The sequence below is a fragment of the Sturnira hondurensis genome, unplaced genomic scaffold, assembly GCF_014824575.4.
Source record: "Sturnira hondurensis isolate 20B ecotype Veracruz unplaced genomic scaffold, ASM1482457v3 Scaffold0017254, whole genome shotgun sequence".
Taxonomy (NCBI): domain Eukaryota; kingdom Metazoa; phylum Chordata; class Mammalia; order Chiroptera; family Phyllostomidae; genus Sturnira; species Sturnira hondurensis.
The window spans coordinates 1,046,989-1,064,160 of NW_028089885.1; the positions used below are offsets into that span (position 1 = coordinate 1,046,989).

Genomic DNA, 17,172 nt, shown 5'->3' on the forward strand with positions numbered 1-17,172 from the left:
CGGGGTTGGGTTGTCCGGGAGGCCAGGCGGTGGCGCTGCTGGGAGAGGAACCGCCAGCGAGGCCAGCCCAGGGCTCTGTAGGAGCGCCGAACGAGGCGGGGTGAGGTCGGGACTCTAGTCTTCCCGCAGGTCGAGCAGATGGCGGCTCCGGGCTCCGGGCCCGGGCCACCCCCGGGGCTGGAGGCGGCCCTACAGAAGCTCGCGCTGCGGCGGAAGAAGGTGCTGAGCGCCGAGGAGATGGAGCTGTACGAGCTGGCGCAGGCGGCTGGCGGTGCCATGGACCCCGACGTGTTCAAGTGAGCGGGTGGGGGCTGCGCGCTTCTCGGACCCCCAGACATTCCTGCTCTCAGCTCCCCGCCGGGCCACTGATCTATATATGAGTCCCCTGTCCTTGTCGGAACCCCCCTGGGGACCCAGAGAGAGGGGTGGCCCTCTTGGGCCTAACCCCATTCTGATAGCTATGTCTGGCCCGTTCTCGCAAGAGCTCATGGGCCGATGAGCAGGAGGGCTCACTCCATACCGCGTCTGTTCTAACCAGGATCCTGGTGGACCTGCTGAAGCTGAACGTCGCGCCTCTGGCAGTCTTCCAGATGCTCAAGTCCATGTGTGCTGGGCAGAGGCTGGCGAGCGAGCCCCAGGACTCTGCGGCTATGTCCCTGCCCACATCGAGCATGCCGGAGACCCGAGGTCAGAGTTGGGGTGCTCTCTTGCCCCTGTGGCCCAGGAGGTGGGGTTTTCGGGGCCAGATGGTGGGCAGTGCCCAGCACAGCAGGGCACTGAGGGCTGTGGCCAGGCATTTCTGTAGGATTTCTCCCAGGGCTCTCCCCTTTGGCTCAGTCCCCAGCTTTGGCTTCAGTGCTAGCCTTGAGAGAGTACGTCTAGATCAGGTAGGCGGAATAGGTGCCCCAGCGTGGCCCAAGCAGGCTAGGGCTCGTCTGGGATTTTGCTGTCCCAGGCTCTTCTCACCTCATCACTCATGCCTTCAAATCACAAATACAGGGAGGAGACTGCCTTGGTTCCTGTTCTCTTGGTGTGTGCAGTGTCCACGGGAATGCTCCAAGAGTGGGCAGGCAGAGGCCTTCCTACAGCCCCCTACCCTATACGTACCTCACCCAGCTTCAGATACTGTCCAGGAGTTGCCTTGGATTTGGGGCCAGGTGTCAGCATGGCAGTCCTTGCTACCCTAGACCGTCAGGGGACAGAGGCCTGAGTGGCAGAGCACTGGGCTCAGGCTTGAGGGGCTGTCTCACCCTCAAGGGTCATGACTAAGGGATGAACAGGTGCTGGTGATAAGGATGTTATGACGGAGCACCTTGTCACTTATAATCCTGAGGGCTGTCAGAAACCCTCTGAGATGCAGCAGAACCTTCTTAGCCAGAGCACTCAGGCACTTACATTCTGAGAAACAGCTGACATTGGAGGAGAGGGCAGGTTGGCCCCTTTGGGTGGGAGTGCCAGGGTCCTAGGCACTCGCTTCCTCTCTCCTGAGAGGCCCTGAGCCTCCTCACTGACCCATGCTCCATCTCCTCTCTTTGTGTCTCTCTCTGACCTGCAGAGGCCTCCTTTCTCTCTGCCAAGAACTGTAGCCCCTCTGCAAGGCCCTCCTTTTCCTCGGCCCCGCGGCCTGCGGCCTCTCCGGTTCTGCATCACAGCCCAGCTGCCACGCACTCGCCTCTCTCTCCGGGGCCCCCCGGTTCCCTCCGGTTCTCTTGCTGCCTGTTCTCTCCTTTTGCAGGTTGCATTTATTGGTTTATCTCTGGGGGATGGTGTGCTCTTTTGTTTCCATGGAAACTGCTACACCCCAACAAAGCCAGGGTAGCTTTTAGCTGCAAGGGCAGGGTCCTGCTGGCCATCTCTGCCATGCAGCTTAGAAAGTGAGGACATGATTTCATGGTTTATTAAGAGACAACCCCAGTACTTCCAGAATGGGACCAACACCCCTTACCCCACAGAGACTAACTCTGTGGGTGAGACTTGCACTCTATAGAGGTGCCCCTGCCCCAGAAGAAGACAAGAGGTCAAGGGGCAGGGAGCAGGCATGTGGCATGCTGTGGACTGCAAAGCCTCAGGTGTGAGAAACACCTGAGTTTCTTAGATGCTGTCACATATCTGGATGGGCAGCCTGGAGGGTAAAGCCATGATTCCCCTTTCCTGCCTGGTTCCGGAGCTGCGGGTACATTGTAGGCATTGCCAGGTGTGATGAGGCTGGGGGCTTGAGATCCCACACGTGCTCTGGCTTTCCCCTTCTACACACCCCGTCTCACATTCCCCACCTCACCATTCCAGGTGTCACCTGGAACTCAGGCTAGGGAGGTGTAGGGTAGGGCTAAGAGGCAGTTCAGAGTAGGGGTGGGGGGACTACAGGCTGAGCTGAGGAACTGATGGGTGAGTTCCCAGAGGGAGGGAGGAACTGGGAACAGAGAGGGTAGCACCACTCGCTCAGTGACTCTGGGTGCCAGGCCACCTTTCAGTGCTGAGGGCACAGTGGGGCTGCAAGATGGACATGCTCTCAGTCCGGTGAGGGAGATGGCTATATGAGAGACAGGAACTGAAGCTGCAGGGGTTAAGCAGGCTATGGGGTGTGTGTGGGGGGGCGGGGTAGGGGACCGGGTCCTCTGCTAGCTGCAGAGCCCTGGGAGGTGGGGAGGGGCCAAGAGAGAAAAGGTGGGCTGAGATGCATGGTATGGTTCAGGCCATGGTGGGAGCTGGGCCTGTGCTGGAGGGTGGGGGTGAGAGGACAATGGAGAATCAGGAGGTGCACCACAGGCATGGTGCTGGGAGCACTGGCCTAGAGGGGTTGGGAAGATCAGAGGTAGGTAGGGACAGGAGTGGAGAACAGAGGTCGTTTTCTCCCAGAGGCTCAGGCATTGGATCCTACTAGGCTGGTGGCCAGGAGCCAGGCTAGGAAGACACGGGGGCCCTGGGGAGGTGCATGGTGTGCATAGAAGGCAGCCTGGGAGGTCACTGATAGAGAAAAGTTGGAGGGGAGCAGGGCAGTTAAGGGGCCATGCCAGGAGTGTGCTACAGCCGAGAGGCAGAGGCCACTGGACAAGACATCTCTGAAGCCACGAGTCACGGCGTCTGTTCACACAGACCTTCCAGCTACCCCGTTAACAGCAGGTCGGGGTGGGGAAGATAGGTTGTCAGAGCAATCCAGCTGTGGGGACCGTGGTGGCCTAGGATGATGCTGGGGCTTTGGGGCTTTGGGGCTGACTGGCCTTAGGCTTCTCACAGAGTTGGGGTGTAGAGTTGCTCCTGGCCATCGTCTTGATTCTGTCTGGGTTTCTATCCCCCGCCCATTGAGGTGGCCTGCAGGGACTTCACCAGCAGGCTGACTCCTTTCTACCTGTTCCTGCAGAAAAGGGGCAAACAAGACCCCAAAGCACAGAAGAGTAATTCTTGTCATGGGGAGGATGTGGAGTCACTGAGGAAAAACTTAATTCAGTTGAGTGCTGTCTGTTGAAGTTTAGGGAAACTTAAGTTTTAAAAAGACATCCCTCCAGAACGTGTTAGGTGAAGTGGCGTGCAGAGGCCGGAGCTGCGCTGTCCAGCACGGGAGCCACGGCCCTGGGGTGTGCTGGGGAGGTGCCATGAGTGGGAGTCTGCACCACTGGCCCAGATGTCAAAGAATGGGCCCAGAAAGGGAACGTAACTCCTCACGAGTAATTTTTACATTGAGTACATCTTGAAAATGGGCTTTTTAATTAAAATATATTATGTAAATTTCCTGGGTTTTTTTTTTTTTTACTTTTTAATGTGGCTGCTAGGAAGTTTAAAATGCCATATGTGACTCGCACCATCTCTCTGTTGGACAGCAAGCGCTGCTGCAGAACGTGGCAGTGACGCTGTTCCTGAAACGCCGTCAGCACCCTGTGCATGTGTGGAGAGCACCTCCCACGAAGCATGGGCTAAGTTAAGGGTTAAAAGTCCATGTGTGCACATCGGTGTGGCGTGCCAGTCTTTGTTATTGTCTGTATGTGTTCTGGAAGCACTGATTAAGCCCCTGCTGTGTGCCCAGCCCTAAAAAGAGGGCAGCAGAGCTTTCAGTGGCTCTCCGGGAAAGGCCAGTGGCCTTGAAGACGCTGGGTGACCTGCGCTGCCTAGCCGGGCTGTGGCCTGTAGCTCTCTCTCCGTCTCCTCATTTCTCACTCATCTGTCCTCCCCGCCCACTCTGTTCTTTTCCTTCCTCATACAAAACACATTCAACTGCAGGCTCAGGCCAGTCACTAATATTTTGTCTTGGTGGCATCACTGGCCCATACTGCCACGAGGGGGCGCTTGCACCGCAAAGGAGAAAGGCCTCTTGGGGACCAGCCGCTCCTGCTGGGACTTCTTATAAATCTTTGTTCTCAAAACAGCTCTGCCTGCAGAGCTTGCAGGGGATGGTGAGTAGGACTCAGGTGGGCCACATCAAAGGTGAATGACAGACAGGGTCCCTCTGTGTCTCACCATCTCCCCAGCTTCAGGGGCTCCCCAAGTCACCAGGGGATGACAGGCTGGTGTGCTTTGGGAGTTTTACTTTATTAGGGGGTCACAAAACCCTGAGTGCACACAGGCTATAGGGGAACACAGGGGTAGAGGAACACTGACTTCTGAAGACAGTGCGCAGACCACTGCTTTTACTGTCCAGCAATGTCAGTCGCTGTGCCCCCAGGAACCGGGCGCATCCCTGCCTCTCCCCAGCCCGTGGTCATCCTCAGCTCAGCTTCATCCTCCATTCCACTCGACCTGCTCCAAAAAGTCCTGTGCTGGCTCCACCAGGGAGGGTGTGGCTGAGCCCGAGCCCAGCTGAACACGGTGGGCCTTTCCCTTGCAGACCCCACAGACCATTCTCTACCCTCCGTCTCCCTGAAGAGGCCTGAACGTATCTCCCCAGTAACCCCAAGAGCGTGGGATTCCTGAGGGTTTCATGAATCGCACAGAGCCCACTAAATGGTCTACTTGCATTGTTAGATGGCTTTCTTAATGTCCTCTATGGCTCAAAGCCACTTTGGTGTCTTATTTCCAGAGTTCAGGGCCTTGTCAGATTTATGGAGAAACATTATTTGCCCTTTTCTACTTTTCCCTCATCCTTGAGATTCCAGAAGGACCCTTGTCATTACACTGAGGGGTAGGGAACTCGTGTGACAGGCTAAAGAAAGCTGGCTCGAGAGCCAGGCCCACCTCTGAGACCCACCCTGCCACGTGCCCGGGGTGAGCTGTGCCTGAGCTGTACTTCTGAGTCCTTCAGCAAACACCCCCTGTTGAGAGTTTGTGGGATGCCCAGGGACCGAGGATTGGTGCCCCTAACCCAGGTGCTACGGAAGACCCAGATGACTCAGGTGCTTCTGTTACCAGCCTGATCTGCGCAGACACGGACCATTCAGGGAGGAGGAGAGTGCCCGGGAAGCAGCGAGCTGGCGGCCCTGCTGACGGCGAGCCCTCCCGTGCTACTGGCAGTTGTAGCTGTAACCACGGACGCCTCCCTGGGCAGGAGTCAGAGTCAGCACGCCGAGCTTCCCTGAAATTGGCCATCGATGCTTTCCCCCTCCTTTCGTGCATGACCTCCGTCCTAGGACACCCTCGAGGCCACCTGTGCTCTGCCAAGGACTACTCAGAATCCTGGGCTGATAGAGGGTTCCTGCTGAGAGGACTGTGAGCCCAGAAACATACTCGATGTCAGTGTTGCTCAAGGAACACAAGTACAGACAGGTACTGTGACCGTGGGGTTTGCCCTGGTTCCTAACGATCGTTCTCTGTGTCTGCTCAGGGAGAAACAAAGGCAGCACTGCTCTCGGTGGAGGCCCAGCCCTGGCAGAACGAAGCAGCCGGGAAGGATCCAGCCAGAGGTTGCCCCGACAGCCCAGTGCTACCAGGTTGCCCAAGGGGGGCGGGCCAGGGAAGAGCCCCACCCGCAGCACCTGAGCCCAGCAGAGACTGGTCATGCCCACCTGCTGTGGGCTCCACCGACCTGGACAAGGTTATGTATTATTTTCTCCATTTGGTAATAAACCTTTTTGAAAAAACTGAGGGTCCACTCAAGATGTTTTCTACCATCTTTTGAATATTTTAAAGCACAGATATTTAGAATTAGTTCTGTGTGCTGATCCTGATTATACTGCAGCTGAATTGACCCAGTGACGTCACCCTCCTGGAGCTCATTTTCTGGTCTGAGAGACTATATCCATATTACTAGGTCTTTTATTAATAGAGTTCAACACGTTTTGCTTGATGTGAAAGAGTGACGCGTTGAGACCATTCCCACGTGCTCAGGTGCAGTGGGGCAGGGGTCTCAGCACGGAGCGGGGACACTGTCAAGTCAGCACAGGACACAGATGAACTGTGCAGGGCATCTAACCTGTGGGCCAGGCACGCCACTGGGGACTGCAGTAAACCCCTCTCCCGCCAATGTCCTGACCTTACACATGTGACCCAGGCTTTTAGGGGTTCTGTAGACACCCCCCATCTATGGATCTCAGATTTTAAAACTCCACTCCTAAGCTTTTATACTTTAGTCCACACGTCCCATCAGTGGAAAAGCCTTAAAAATGGCAGATCCAGTTGAAAAACCTAACTCAATTTTCCTAGAATTTAGTAAATCTTTATGTTTTGAAATCTTGGATCGGAAATACTGTTTCCCTTGGGTCTGTCCTGTACGCAGTACTCCCTACAGGTGTGGTCAGTGCTGCATGCACCCAAAGTACAGCACCATGCAGCCCAGACCAGCCTTCCACGCAGGCCCGGCCGGCTTTGGGGTCCTACCACCCCAGTGGGCAGATGAGCGTGTCCCAGCCAGGCATGGCAGCAGACAGATGTGATACAGAAACTTTAATGGCAAACAACTTGAAACCAGGTGAGCTGAGGGGAGGCAGGAAAGGGTAGAAGAGAGGTACACATGCCAGCCCCCCTCTCCCACTCAGTATTCTTCCCCTTCCTCAGCCTCCGCTTCCACGGAATCCACGCCCACCTCCTCATAATCTTTCTCCAGAGCTGCCAGGTCCTCCCGGGCCTCGGAGAACTCCCCTTCCTCCATGCCCTCCCCCACGTACCAGTGCACAAAGGCTCGCTTGGCGTACATGAGATCGAACTTATGGTCCAGGCGGGCCCAGGCCTCGGCGATGGCGGTGGTGTTGCTCAGCATGCACACAGCCCTCTGCACCTTGGCCAGGTCTCCCCCGGGAACAACGGTGGGGGGCTGGTAGTTGATGCCCACCTGCCAGAGAAGGGAAATAAAACACTGTGTGAAGCCTCTGTCGAACCCAGAAATGGTAGCTGCTCTCTCAGAAACGTTCAACACATGGGTGCCCTGCCCTCTGGTGATCTGGCAGGGGCTCGATTCACCCGCAGTCTCTGAGCCCTTCTTTGCACCAGGCAAGGTGCCGGGAAGGCAGGGTGCTGGTTTCCAGACAAGGAAGTGGCTAGCGCCCGCCACTCTGGCTCAGTCCCAAGCTGCCTGAACGGCTGTGTCCCAGCCCCTGTGACATGTGATAGGCACCTGGTGATAGAACTGTCTTCCTTCTGAGGGAGGACACTGCCCTGGGTTCTTCATAGGTTACTTTCTCCATAGGCTTCAACAAGAAGGGAGTCGGGCTCCACGGCAGAAGCCTTTCACCCAGCACACAACTGTGATGGTGCTTCATGGGAGAACCTACCCCGGCCTTCCCACCGAACAATCAGTGTGTGCACGGCAGAGTGAAAGGGACATGGCCAGAGGACCTAGGGCCACTGCTACAACCGCAAAGCAGGTGGTCTGTGTGTGTGCTGAGTGGGAGGGAGGGGCTGCCTGCCATTCTAGGCTTCAGAACCAGAGGAGACAGGACCAGAGCTTTGGGCGGCAGAATGAGACAGGGTTGGCCAGAGTCAGAGCCAGCGAACTTTGTCCATAAAGGGTGAGACAGTACGCAAGCTCTGCTGTGTGGGTAAGTCTGTTCTGGCCACTCAGATATGTCTTTGGAGCACAAAAGCAGCCACAACAGGCCACTATATGGTGGAGGCTGTGTTCACGTTCAACTTTACATAATCAGGCGCTGGTCCACCACCCATGCTGACCCCTGAACTCCAGGATGAGAGAACCCAGCACAGCAGGCCCACCAGAAGCAGTGAGGGTCTGAGCCAGAGGGGGTGGCATCAAAAGCAAGGCTCAGGGAAGCAACAGTGCCCAGAGGGAAAGAACAGGCAGGAGTCAAGTACAGTGCAAAGCTGAAACGCCAGAGCAAGGCTGCTTTTCGGTTTCAAATGGAAGGCTGGTGCGAGATGGCGGCCAGAGGCAAACTCATCCAGGCCAGAATTCTGCAGCTTACAGGGGGAGAGAGAGATGTCGTCATTTTTTTCCATAAAAAGATTCACGATGATATTTCTTTAAATCAAACACTTCATAGGACACTTAAATTGGGTTTAATTTCTATATGCATATGGAATTAAGAGGGATTTAGTGACACTAATGTCCCAATTTTGATTATCCACACAAATGACCAAAAATGCCCAGAAATTTCCTATTACATAAAAAAAAGTCTTATAATAGCTACACAGCCCTGGCTGGTGTAGCTCAGTGGATTGAACATGGGCCTGCAAACCAGAGGATCGTGGTTGGATTCCCAGTCAGGGCACATGCCTGGGTCACAGGCCAGTTCCCATCGGAGGACGCAGGAAAGGCAACCATACATTGATATTTCTCTCCCTCTCTTCTTCCCTTCCCCTCTAAAGATAAATAAATAAAATCTTTTTAAAAAAGGACTTTGATTTTAAAAGAAAAAACTGTCTTATTTTTAAGGCTAACCAAGATTTCCCATACTAACTCCACCCACAAACAGGGGAACAGAGAGACTGCAGAAAATTTCCTGTTCTGTCAAAAAATTTTTTTCTCACCACAGATACACAATGTAATGATTCAGGAAGTTCAAAAGTCACCAGTGACACCCTGGCTGGGTGGCTCAGTTGGCTGAAGCATCATTCCGTAACAAAAAGTTTGCAGGTTCAGTTCCGGGTCAGGGCACACTGATAGTTTGCAGATTTGATTCTCAGTGAGAATGTGCAAGGGAGGCAAACTGTTCATGTTCCTCTCGCTTTCTCAAATCAATTTTTTAAAAATATTTTATTTATTTATCTTTCGAGGGGAAGGGAAGGAGAGAGGGAGAGAAACATCAATGTATGGTTGCCTTTCGTGCGTCCCCTGCTGGGTGCTGGCCTGCAGGGAACTGACCTGCAACCCAGGCATGTGCCCTGACTGGGAATCGAACCGCGATCGTCTGGTTCGCAGGTCCGCGCTCAATTCAAATCAATTTTAAAACACCATATCCTTGGGTGAGGATTAAGAAAAGAAAAAACACCATGGGATACACGATCACTCTGGTTCACTGACTGATGACCAGAGCCTAGCTGCCAGGGAACAGGATTCCCCACAAGGGCAGCATTCCACCCCTGGGTGTGCTATGCTGAAAGGAAAAAACACCCGTTATCCACCACATGGTCCTACCTTGAACCCCGTTGGGCACCAATCCACAAACTGGATGGTGCGCTTGGTCTTGATGGTGGCGATGGCCGCGTTGACGTCTTTCGGGACCACGTCCCCGCGGTACAACATGCAGCAGGCCATGTACTTGCCGTGGCGAGGGTCGCACTTGACCATCTGGTTGGCTGGCTCGAAGCAGGCGTTGGTGATCTCGGCCACGGACAGCTGCTCGTGGTAGGCCTTCTCGGCCGAGATGACCGGGGCGTAGGTGGCCAGGGGGAAGTGGATACGGGGGTACGGCACCAGGTTGGTCTGGAATTCCGTCAAGTCCACGTTCAGGGCCCCGTCGAAGCGCAGGGAGGCCGTGATGGAGGACACGATCTGCCCGATCAGACGATTGAGGTTGGTGTACGTGGGCCGCTCGATGTCCAGGTTGCGCCGACATATGTCGTAGATGGCTTCGTTGTCCACCATGAAGGCACAGTCGGAATGTTCCAGGGTCGTGTGGGTGGTCAGGATGGAGTTGTAGGGCTCCACCACGGCCGTGGACACCTGGGGGGCCGGGTAAATGGCGAATTCCAGCTTGGACTTCTTGCCATAGTCCACCGAGAGCCGTTCCATCAGCAGAGACGCAAAGCCAGAGCCGGTGCCGCCCCCGAAGCTGTGGAAGATGAGGAAGCCCTGCAGCCCTGTGCACAGATCCGCCTGAGAGAAAGCAGAGACCGTGAGCAGCGCCTGTCCCAGCCACACCGCCAACCTCCGACAAGCCTAGGTCGCTTCTCTTGGCCTCCACGAGAGCAAACCAATCCCACTTGTCCCCAGGGAACAGGCATCATCACACTTAGGCCCGAGGCAGAGCAGACACAAACATGTACGATGCACTGCAGCCACACCAGACAGGAAGACCACAGGTTCACTACTCTGGCCTCAGAGGGGGGATTCTGCCAAAGGGACCCTGCAGGGCCTCCCAGCACTCTTCTTACCAGTTTACGGATCCGGTCCAGGACCAGGTCCACAATCTCCTTGCCGATGGTGTAATGGCCTCTGGCGTAATTGTTGGCTGCATCTTCCTTCCCGGTGATCAGCTGCTCTGGGTGGAAGAGCTGCCTGTAGGTCCCCGTGCGCACTTCATCTACAGAGAGGACACGTGTGCAGTGGCTCTTTAAGGACAGTTGTTAACTTGCCAGCATGGACAGACTCAGGGACCATTCAATTCTACCGTACTGTTCCTCGCATCTCCACAGCACCAGTGTATCAGAGGGACTCCCTCTGTAATACACAGAGCGCATCTGCATTCTGTGGCTCTAGGGAGGTACACTCCACTCATGGCACAGATACCAGCTTGAGCAGTTCCCAAAGAAGGAACAGAGCTCGCAGCCCTGCACACAGGCAATTCTACATGTGCATATTTCTTTCACACCAAAGACATAAGTCAAAAACTAAATCCATGTTTCTCTGCCTCTCTTCACTCCTCTCTCTCTCTCAAAGTCAATACATAAAAAATTTTAAAAACTTCCATACTGGACATCACCAGGTCAGTGTGGTTGTGGCCAGGCAGTCATATCATGGCCCCTGTGAGGCATATAGGGTCACATTCTGTCCTCTCCTAGATGGCCCGACAGGTGCTCTCTCTGCAGCTCTCCTTGGAAACTATACTTCAGGTATCCAACCTGGAGGAAGCCAACAAATGTTCTCTCCTTTCTATGTTTGAGATGCATCAAAACTCTTGTGCGCCAGCCTGAGAGAGTGCACAGCATTCATGAGATAACGAGACCCCAGCCAGGGTCTACAGCTGCCTGGGGCTTGGGCAGTCACAGATGAACTGCTCACAATCCCAGTTTACTCCTGGGAAACTCCAGCTTTTTTCTGTATGTTAGGTTTTCCTAAACCAGAAGCCTAAGCCCCCATTTCAAGTATTAACTTTCAGTTTCTTGCCCAACATGGTCACAGATATACCCGTGTGTCTGCCCACCCCTTCTGCAGAGGGATTCCGAGGGGCACCCGCAGGGATTTAGCGAGGCTCTCCCAGCCTCCCTGGAAAGCCCCCCTCCTTGCCCGAGCACCTACCCACCACGGTGGGCTCCAGGTCCACAAACACTGCCCTGGGCACATGCTTGCCAGCTCCAGTCTCGCTGAAGAAAGTGTTGAACGAGTCGTCCCCACCACCAATGGTTTTGTCACTTGGCATTTGCCCGTCAGGCTGAATTCCATGTTCAAGGCAGTACAGTTCCCAGCAGGCATTGCCGATCTGGACACCGGCCTGTCCCACGTGGATAGAAATGCATTCACGCTGGGAAACAGAACATAGTGTGAGACCCCAGCCCCCTCATCTTCAAGGCAATCATCACTACATGGCATGAAAATAAAACCTGATACCATAAATTCATACAGTCGTGCAACACTTAATGACAGGAATACATTCTGAGCAATGCATCATCAGGCAATTTCTTGTCCTTGTGTGAACATCACAGAGTGCACTTACTCAGACCTAGATGTTATAGCCTACTACACACCAAGGCTATTGCCACAGCCTGTTGCTCCTGGGTACAAGACTGTACAGCACGTTTCTATACTAAACGGTGTAGGTAATTATAACACAATGGTGAGTGATGGTGTATTTAAACACAGACAAGGTACAGCACAGTAAAAATACAGCATAAAAGATTTTTTAAAAGGTACACCTGTATGGGGTACTTACCTGGGAACTTGCAGGGCTGGCTTAAGTACTATAAACTTTTATTTATTTATTTATTTATTTATTTATTTATTTATTTATTTATAGAGAGCGGAAGTGGGGAGAAAGAGAAACATCAATGTGTGGTTGCTTCTCACATGGCCCCCACTGGGGACCTGGCCCACAACCTAGGCATGTGCCCTGACTGGGAATCAAATCTGTGACCGTTTGGTTTGCTAGCCACGCCCAATCCACTGAGCTACACCAGCCGGGGCAGTACTATGAACTTTTAAATCATGTTTAGGCATTTCAACTTGAGAAGACACTATCATACGAACAAGCAATGCAATGGCTGAATAGTTCTTCTGAAAGTATTAATCATGGTATTTTTCTCGTTAAGACAAAGTCTTTGCTAAAAATAACAATTCCTAAAAATGATGAAAAACACACATTTTTTCCTAGTCCTGGAACTTCTTTCAGCTGTCATGTAATAAAAGTTAGCTTTCTTTTACACTTGAAATAATTCAACCTTAAAAAAATTTTTTTGAGAGCCCTAGCTGGTGTAGCTCAGCGGATTGAGCACGGACCAGTGAACTAGACGATCGCGGTTCGATTCCCAGTCAGGGCACATGCCTGGGTTGCAGGCCAGTTCCCAGCAGGGGATGCATGAGGAGCAACCATACATTGATGTTTCTCTTCCTCTCTCCTCCCCTTCCCCTCTAAAAGATAAATAAATAAAATATTTTTTTAAAGTTTTTTGAGCTTGATTTCATGCCATACAATGACCAACGACAGAAGTTTCAACACTAACTTTTACAAAGGGAGAAAGCTGAGGTTAGTGTGGGTTATTATGTAGGCGCACTTTTGACAAAGTTTGGAAGCTGCCATGGAAAGTAGGGCAGGAAACTGAGACTGAAATAAGTAGCCATCAACCTCCGTTAACTGAGAACAAGTGACACTTGAACTGGGTCACATAAAGTCCTGTGAGAGGATCATTCTGGCCTGTCTTCGAATATGGTTGTCTCCTGGGTGCCACTTGTTTTAGAAGCGCGAGGTGACAGAGGCGTTGGTTGGTTTCCATCGATGTTTAAACTACCTATGTCTTAATTCAACAATACCTAGGACATACCTATGCGCTGAGGACATAAAAATGAGCAATATAAATGCTGTGGAAAAACAGTAATTCTCATATATTGCCAATGATAAGGAATCTGATAATATCTACAAAATCACAGCCATCCATTTCTGGCATCACATACACACCCACACCAGTAGGAAATGGCTGGTAACAGACGTTATTGTACTTTTCTTGTGTAAAACACCAGAAAACATCCAAGTATCCAGCGATACAAAACAGGCCAAATAACCTACAGCCACTTGCTGGAATACTATGCGGCAGTGAACAGCAATGCAGTTCTTTGTATATTGGTAAGGAGGTAGCCAGATTTTTTGCACAACAAAAAAACAAGAAGCAAGAGCATTACTATGTGCTACCTTTGGCGCAAGAAAGGGAAAAGTATAAGCATATCTATTCCTGTTTGTAAGAAGTTATGAGTATAAACAAACAACCAAAAATTAAAAATCCTACCTAATGAAACAAGCCAGATTTTCAGCATATACTATTTTCTATCATTCTTAGTTCAAGACCTTGTAAATACTGCCTTTTTGCATAAGCACCCTCAGAAGCTCACACACAGCATAGCAAAGGCAAATAGGAGGGAGTTCAAGGTCAACACGATGTTGCTTTGGAAAGTAAGTGTGAGAGCAGAGGATGACTGCACTTTGCGGAGTGTGTCCGGTGCCCACTTTTGACTCCCTACTCCAGACACGGCTCCTAACACGACCCCGGAATACACCCTGGTCCCAGCGATACCGGGTCAGGGATAATACCCTCCTGCCCTCCTACTCCCTGGGCCTAATCCCCCACTATGTAGCCCGCCGTACCATGCTGGTCACTTCCTATCTTCACGCTGCGCTGCCACCTCCACTCTGTCCAACTCCTCACGCCCAATGGCCCGCCCTCCACGCCGAGCACAGAGTCCTGATTGACACGCTGCCTGTACAACTTCAATTGGCTCTGAGTGCTCCAGGGGACAGGCCTTAGGCTGGAACCCCAATTGCGATTGGCCATTTTCTATCCAAAGCTACAAAATCTCTTTTCATTGGTCTTTTCTTTGGGCGGGAAGTGGCAACTCCACCTCGGCCAAGAGCGGCAGACACCGGCTGAGCAGCTGTGATGGGTGGCGGGTGGCAGCAGGGCTAAGAAGGAGCCCTTGCTTATGAGTGGAGGCCACTCTACATCAGCTGACACCTCCTGAGTTTGTCCACGTGTTTGTGGACAAAATATAGTCTTACTATAGAGCTGTCGGGGGGTGTTAGAAATTAGGAGGGCTGGTAACTGTGACAGGCCTTTGCAGACCTAAGCTGGAGCAAATACCTGTAAGGTCTACTCAGTTAGCATCCTTTTACTGGTGATGTTAGTATCCTAGGTTGGTAAAAATTTTAAAGTCCAGAGTGTGCCAGGGGGCCAGCCTGTGCATTGGAGCTCTTGCAAGAGTATGAGATGTGGACCATGGGTATAAGTTCCCAGAAGGAAGTGGCTAAGAAGCTCTAGGAGGGAGGGAGGTGTTAATTCCACCTTCATGAAGACTTAGAACATCTCTGCAAAGAGGGATGGATGGTGTGTGCAGGGCAGGCAGGGGAAGAAGGAGGTCAGAGAGCTGTAAGTTTTGCCTGGGTACTGGCCTGGCTTGGGTGGGCGGAAGCCAGCCAGCAGCACATGCAGGTTGAACTGGCTGTTTAGGGGGGAGCACATGGTAGGAGAGGGAAATAGGGTAGGGGGCCCCATAAACAGTCATTGCAAGAGGCCAAAGGATTGCCCACACATGCACACACCTTGGTGAGAGCACATGCAGGATTCCCAAGGTTCCTGGAAGGGTGACTGAGCCCTCAGTTCACCTCTGGCTCCAATTCCCTCCATGCCTGTTGCTGGTCCATGGTGTGTCTGTGTTTACCCCACAGACACAGGAAATAGCCCCTTTTCTAAGCATAACCCGAATGAGCTAGAATTTTCTTTCTTTTTTTGTAAAGATTTTGTATTTATTTATCTTTAGAGGGGAAGGGAAGGAGAGGAGAGAAATATCAATGTATGGTTGCCTCTCGTGAGTCCCCTGCTGGGAACTGGCCTGCAACCCAGGCATGTGCCCTGACTGGGAATTGAACCATGATCGTGTGGTTCACAGGCCCGTGCTCATTCCACTGAGCTACACCAGCCAGGGCAAGAATTTTCATAGAGAAATTAAAAGAAATATAATATAGATAACATCAGAAATAGCTTAAGTAAATTAAAAAAATACAAAACGCAGATTTCTTACCCTGCCTACCATTGCTAGGTCAAGGGGAGCATGAGGTCATGCTCACAGTGGCCGCTCAAATGATCTGGGTTTAAGCCACATCCTCCCCCGCCGTCACACTGTGGATTCAGTCAGCCAGCTCTTCTGCTGCCTACTCATTCTTTGCTCTGGCAGCTTTTAGAGAGTGTGGTCTGGGGCTTAGAGGGTTAGGCAGCTAGCTGGGGCTTCCAGGGATTGGTGTTGGGAAAATCAGATACGGGACTTTACCAGGGAGCCTTACAGTGGGTGCTAGGAACCAGGGTCAGCCTTGAGCAGAGAGAGGCTGACAGGAAACGGCCACCGATGAGCTCTTCTTCCAGGTGTTTGCCAACATGTGCTCCCAGATGTAGGTGCCTATGGTGAGCATATTGGTGTTTGGGGTCCTCATGGCTTTCACAGTGCTGCTGCTAGACCTTGAAACACTGGTCCAGTTCCTGTTCACTGGCACACTGCTGGCCTACAGTTTTGTGGCCACCACTGTGATTGTGCTATGCTTCCAGAAGTTCCCTCCTTTTAGTTCCCAGAGCTTGGCCCAGCCAGCTCTGGCCTCATGGCCAAGGAATACAAGTCCTTCCAAAACCGCTGACGGCCGGTGGGCACTGAGCAGGCCTCAGCCCCTGAGTTCAGGCAGCTATGGCCAGCGCTAATGCCCTACCTGGGCTTCTCGGGTGGGTGGAGCCTTCTGGCCCCCATGGCTTGGGCACTAGGTGTCATAGTGGCCTCGGCCATCAGCCTGGGCTGTGTGCTGGTCTTTGGGGACTCAGCTGTGCACCTTCCACTTGGGGACTACATCCTGCTGCTCCTACTCAGCACTACATTGCTTGTGCTTGGTCTCCTCATCCTGGGGGCCCACCAACAACCGCACCAGCAGGACACCTTCCAGGTAAGTCCTCTGGCCAACCCCCACTCATTATCAGCCAAGCCAGCTCCCTCTGCTCCTTCCTCCTCTGCCATGGCAGGATGTACCAGGGTGTTGTAGGGCTAGGGAGGCCAGCATACCCCTATCTGTATGGGGAGTGGGCAGCTGTCTCCAGAATCTGGAGAAAGGCTCTATGGATTCCTGAGAAATCAGGTCCTAGGCCTGCAGACCTTCCTGGTGCCCTTGACTGCAGCCCTGAGCATCCTCCTCAACACCTGCCTCGTGCTAAAGCTGAGCTACCCGACCTGGCTACCCTTGTCCATCTGGCTGCTGATGGGTGAGTGTGGGCCAGGCTGGGGTCCTGGGTGGGCTGCAGGAGAGCAGGGAGGGCAAGGAGGGTAAAGGGCTGGGACCTGCCCCTCAGGCTCGTGCAATCCTGCAGGACCCGTGATGTTTTCAGCTCTGGTAACTGGCAGAACATGGAGAACCAGCAGCAGCTGTAGCAGGCAGCCACCCCACACTGTACGGTGTCCCCCCACCATGTCTCCAGGGCCTGGAGGAGACAGTGCAGGTCATGCAGTCCCAGAGGCACTGGTCCTGGAGCCCGGCTTCATGGAATAGCCCACCAGTCCGTGAGGACAGCTGGAGGCCTGTCCACCCTCTCCCACCTCCTCAGGAGGCCCCTCTGTCTGGGGCAGCTTATGTTTGCAGGCCTGCTCACTTGGAGCAATCCTCAGGACCTTCGAGCTCAGCCCGGGTTCCACGCTTTGAGCCTTTGGGAGTGGGCCATGGCCAGGGCTGGTGTGATGGACACTTTGCT

The 17,172-nt window shown here is 53.0% G+C and overlaps 2 protein-coding genes and 1 pseudogene across 3 annotated transcripts; 2 read left to right on the plus strand and 1 right to left on the minus strand.

Moving 5' to 3' along the window:
• Positions 1 to 14: 14 nt before the first annotated feature.
• On the plus strand, positions 15 to 6,005 carry MZT2B (mitotic spindle organizing protein 2B). Of its 2 annotated transcripts, XM_037067480.1 has the most exons (4): positions 15 to 296; positions 539 to 687; positions 1,556 to 1,735; positions 5,750 to 6,005. In XM_037067480.1, exons 1-4 carry the CDS (start codon positions 139 to 141, stop codon positions 5,902 to 5,904), a joined length of 642 nt encoding a protein of 213 aa, XP_036923375.1. In that variant the 5' UTR covers positions 15 to 138; the 3' UTR covers positions 5,905 to 6,005. The 2 variants fall into 2 exon arrangements, with proteins under 2 accessions (XP_036923375.1, XP_036923374.1); XM_037067479.1 differs by lacking the exon at positions 1,556 to 1,735 and having other exon boundaries at positions 32 to 296.
• An 889-nt stretch (positions 6,006 to 6,894) lies between these two features.
• On the minus strand, positions 6,895 to 11,785 carry LOC119001905 (tubulin alpha-3 chain-like; annotated as a pseudogene).
• Positions 11,786 to 13,838: 2,053 nt separating this feature from the next.
• SLC7A4 (solute carrier family 7 member 4) lies at positions 13,839 to 16,973 on the plus strand. Its single transcript, XM_037067436.1, is given in 5 exon segments — positions 13,839 to 13,853; positions 15,784 to 16,014; positions 16,017 to 16,376; positions 16,581 to 16,689; positions 16,903 to 16,973. Coding segments are annotated over 5 exon segments (786 nt in total).
• The last annotated feature ends 199 nt before the right edge of the window (positions 16,974 to 17,172 follow it).

What these genes read in the sequence shown, in the direction of transcription:
- MZT2B (XM_037067480.1), top strand. Translation starts at nt 139, where the DNA reads ATGGCGGCTCCGGGCTCCGGGCCCGGGCCACCCCCGGGGCTGGAGGCG. An exon ending in ATGGACCCCGACGTGTTCAA is followed by an intron (nt 297 to 538) that starts GTGAGCGGGTGG and finishes TGTTCTAACCAG; the next exon opens with GATCCTGGTGGACCTGCTGA. An exon ending in CCTGTTCTCTCCTTTTGCAG is followed by an intron (nt 1,736 to 5,749) that starts GTTGCATTTATT and finishes GTGTCTGCTCAG; the next exon opens with GGAGAAACAAAGGCAGCACT.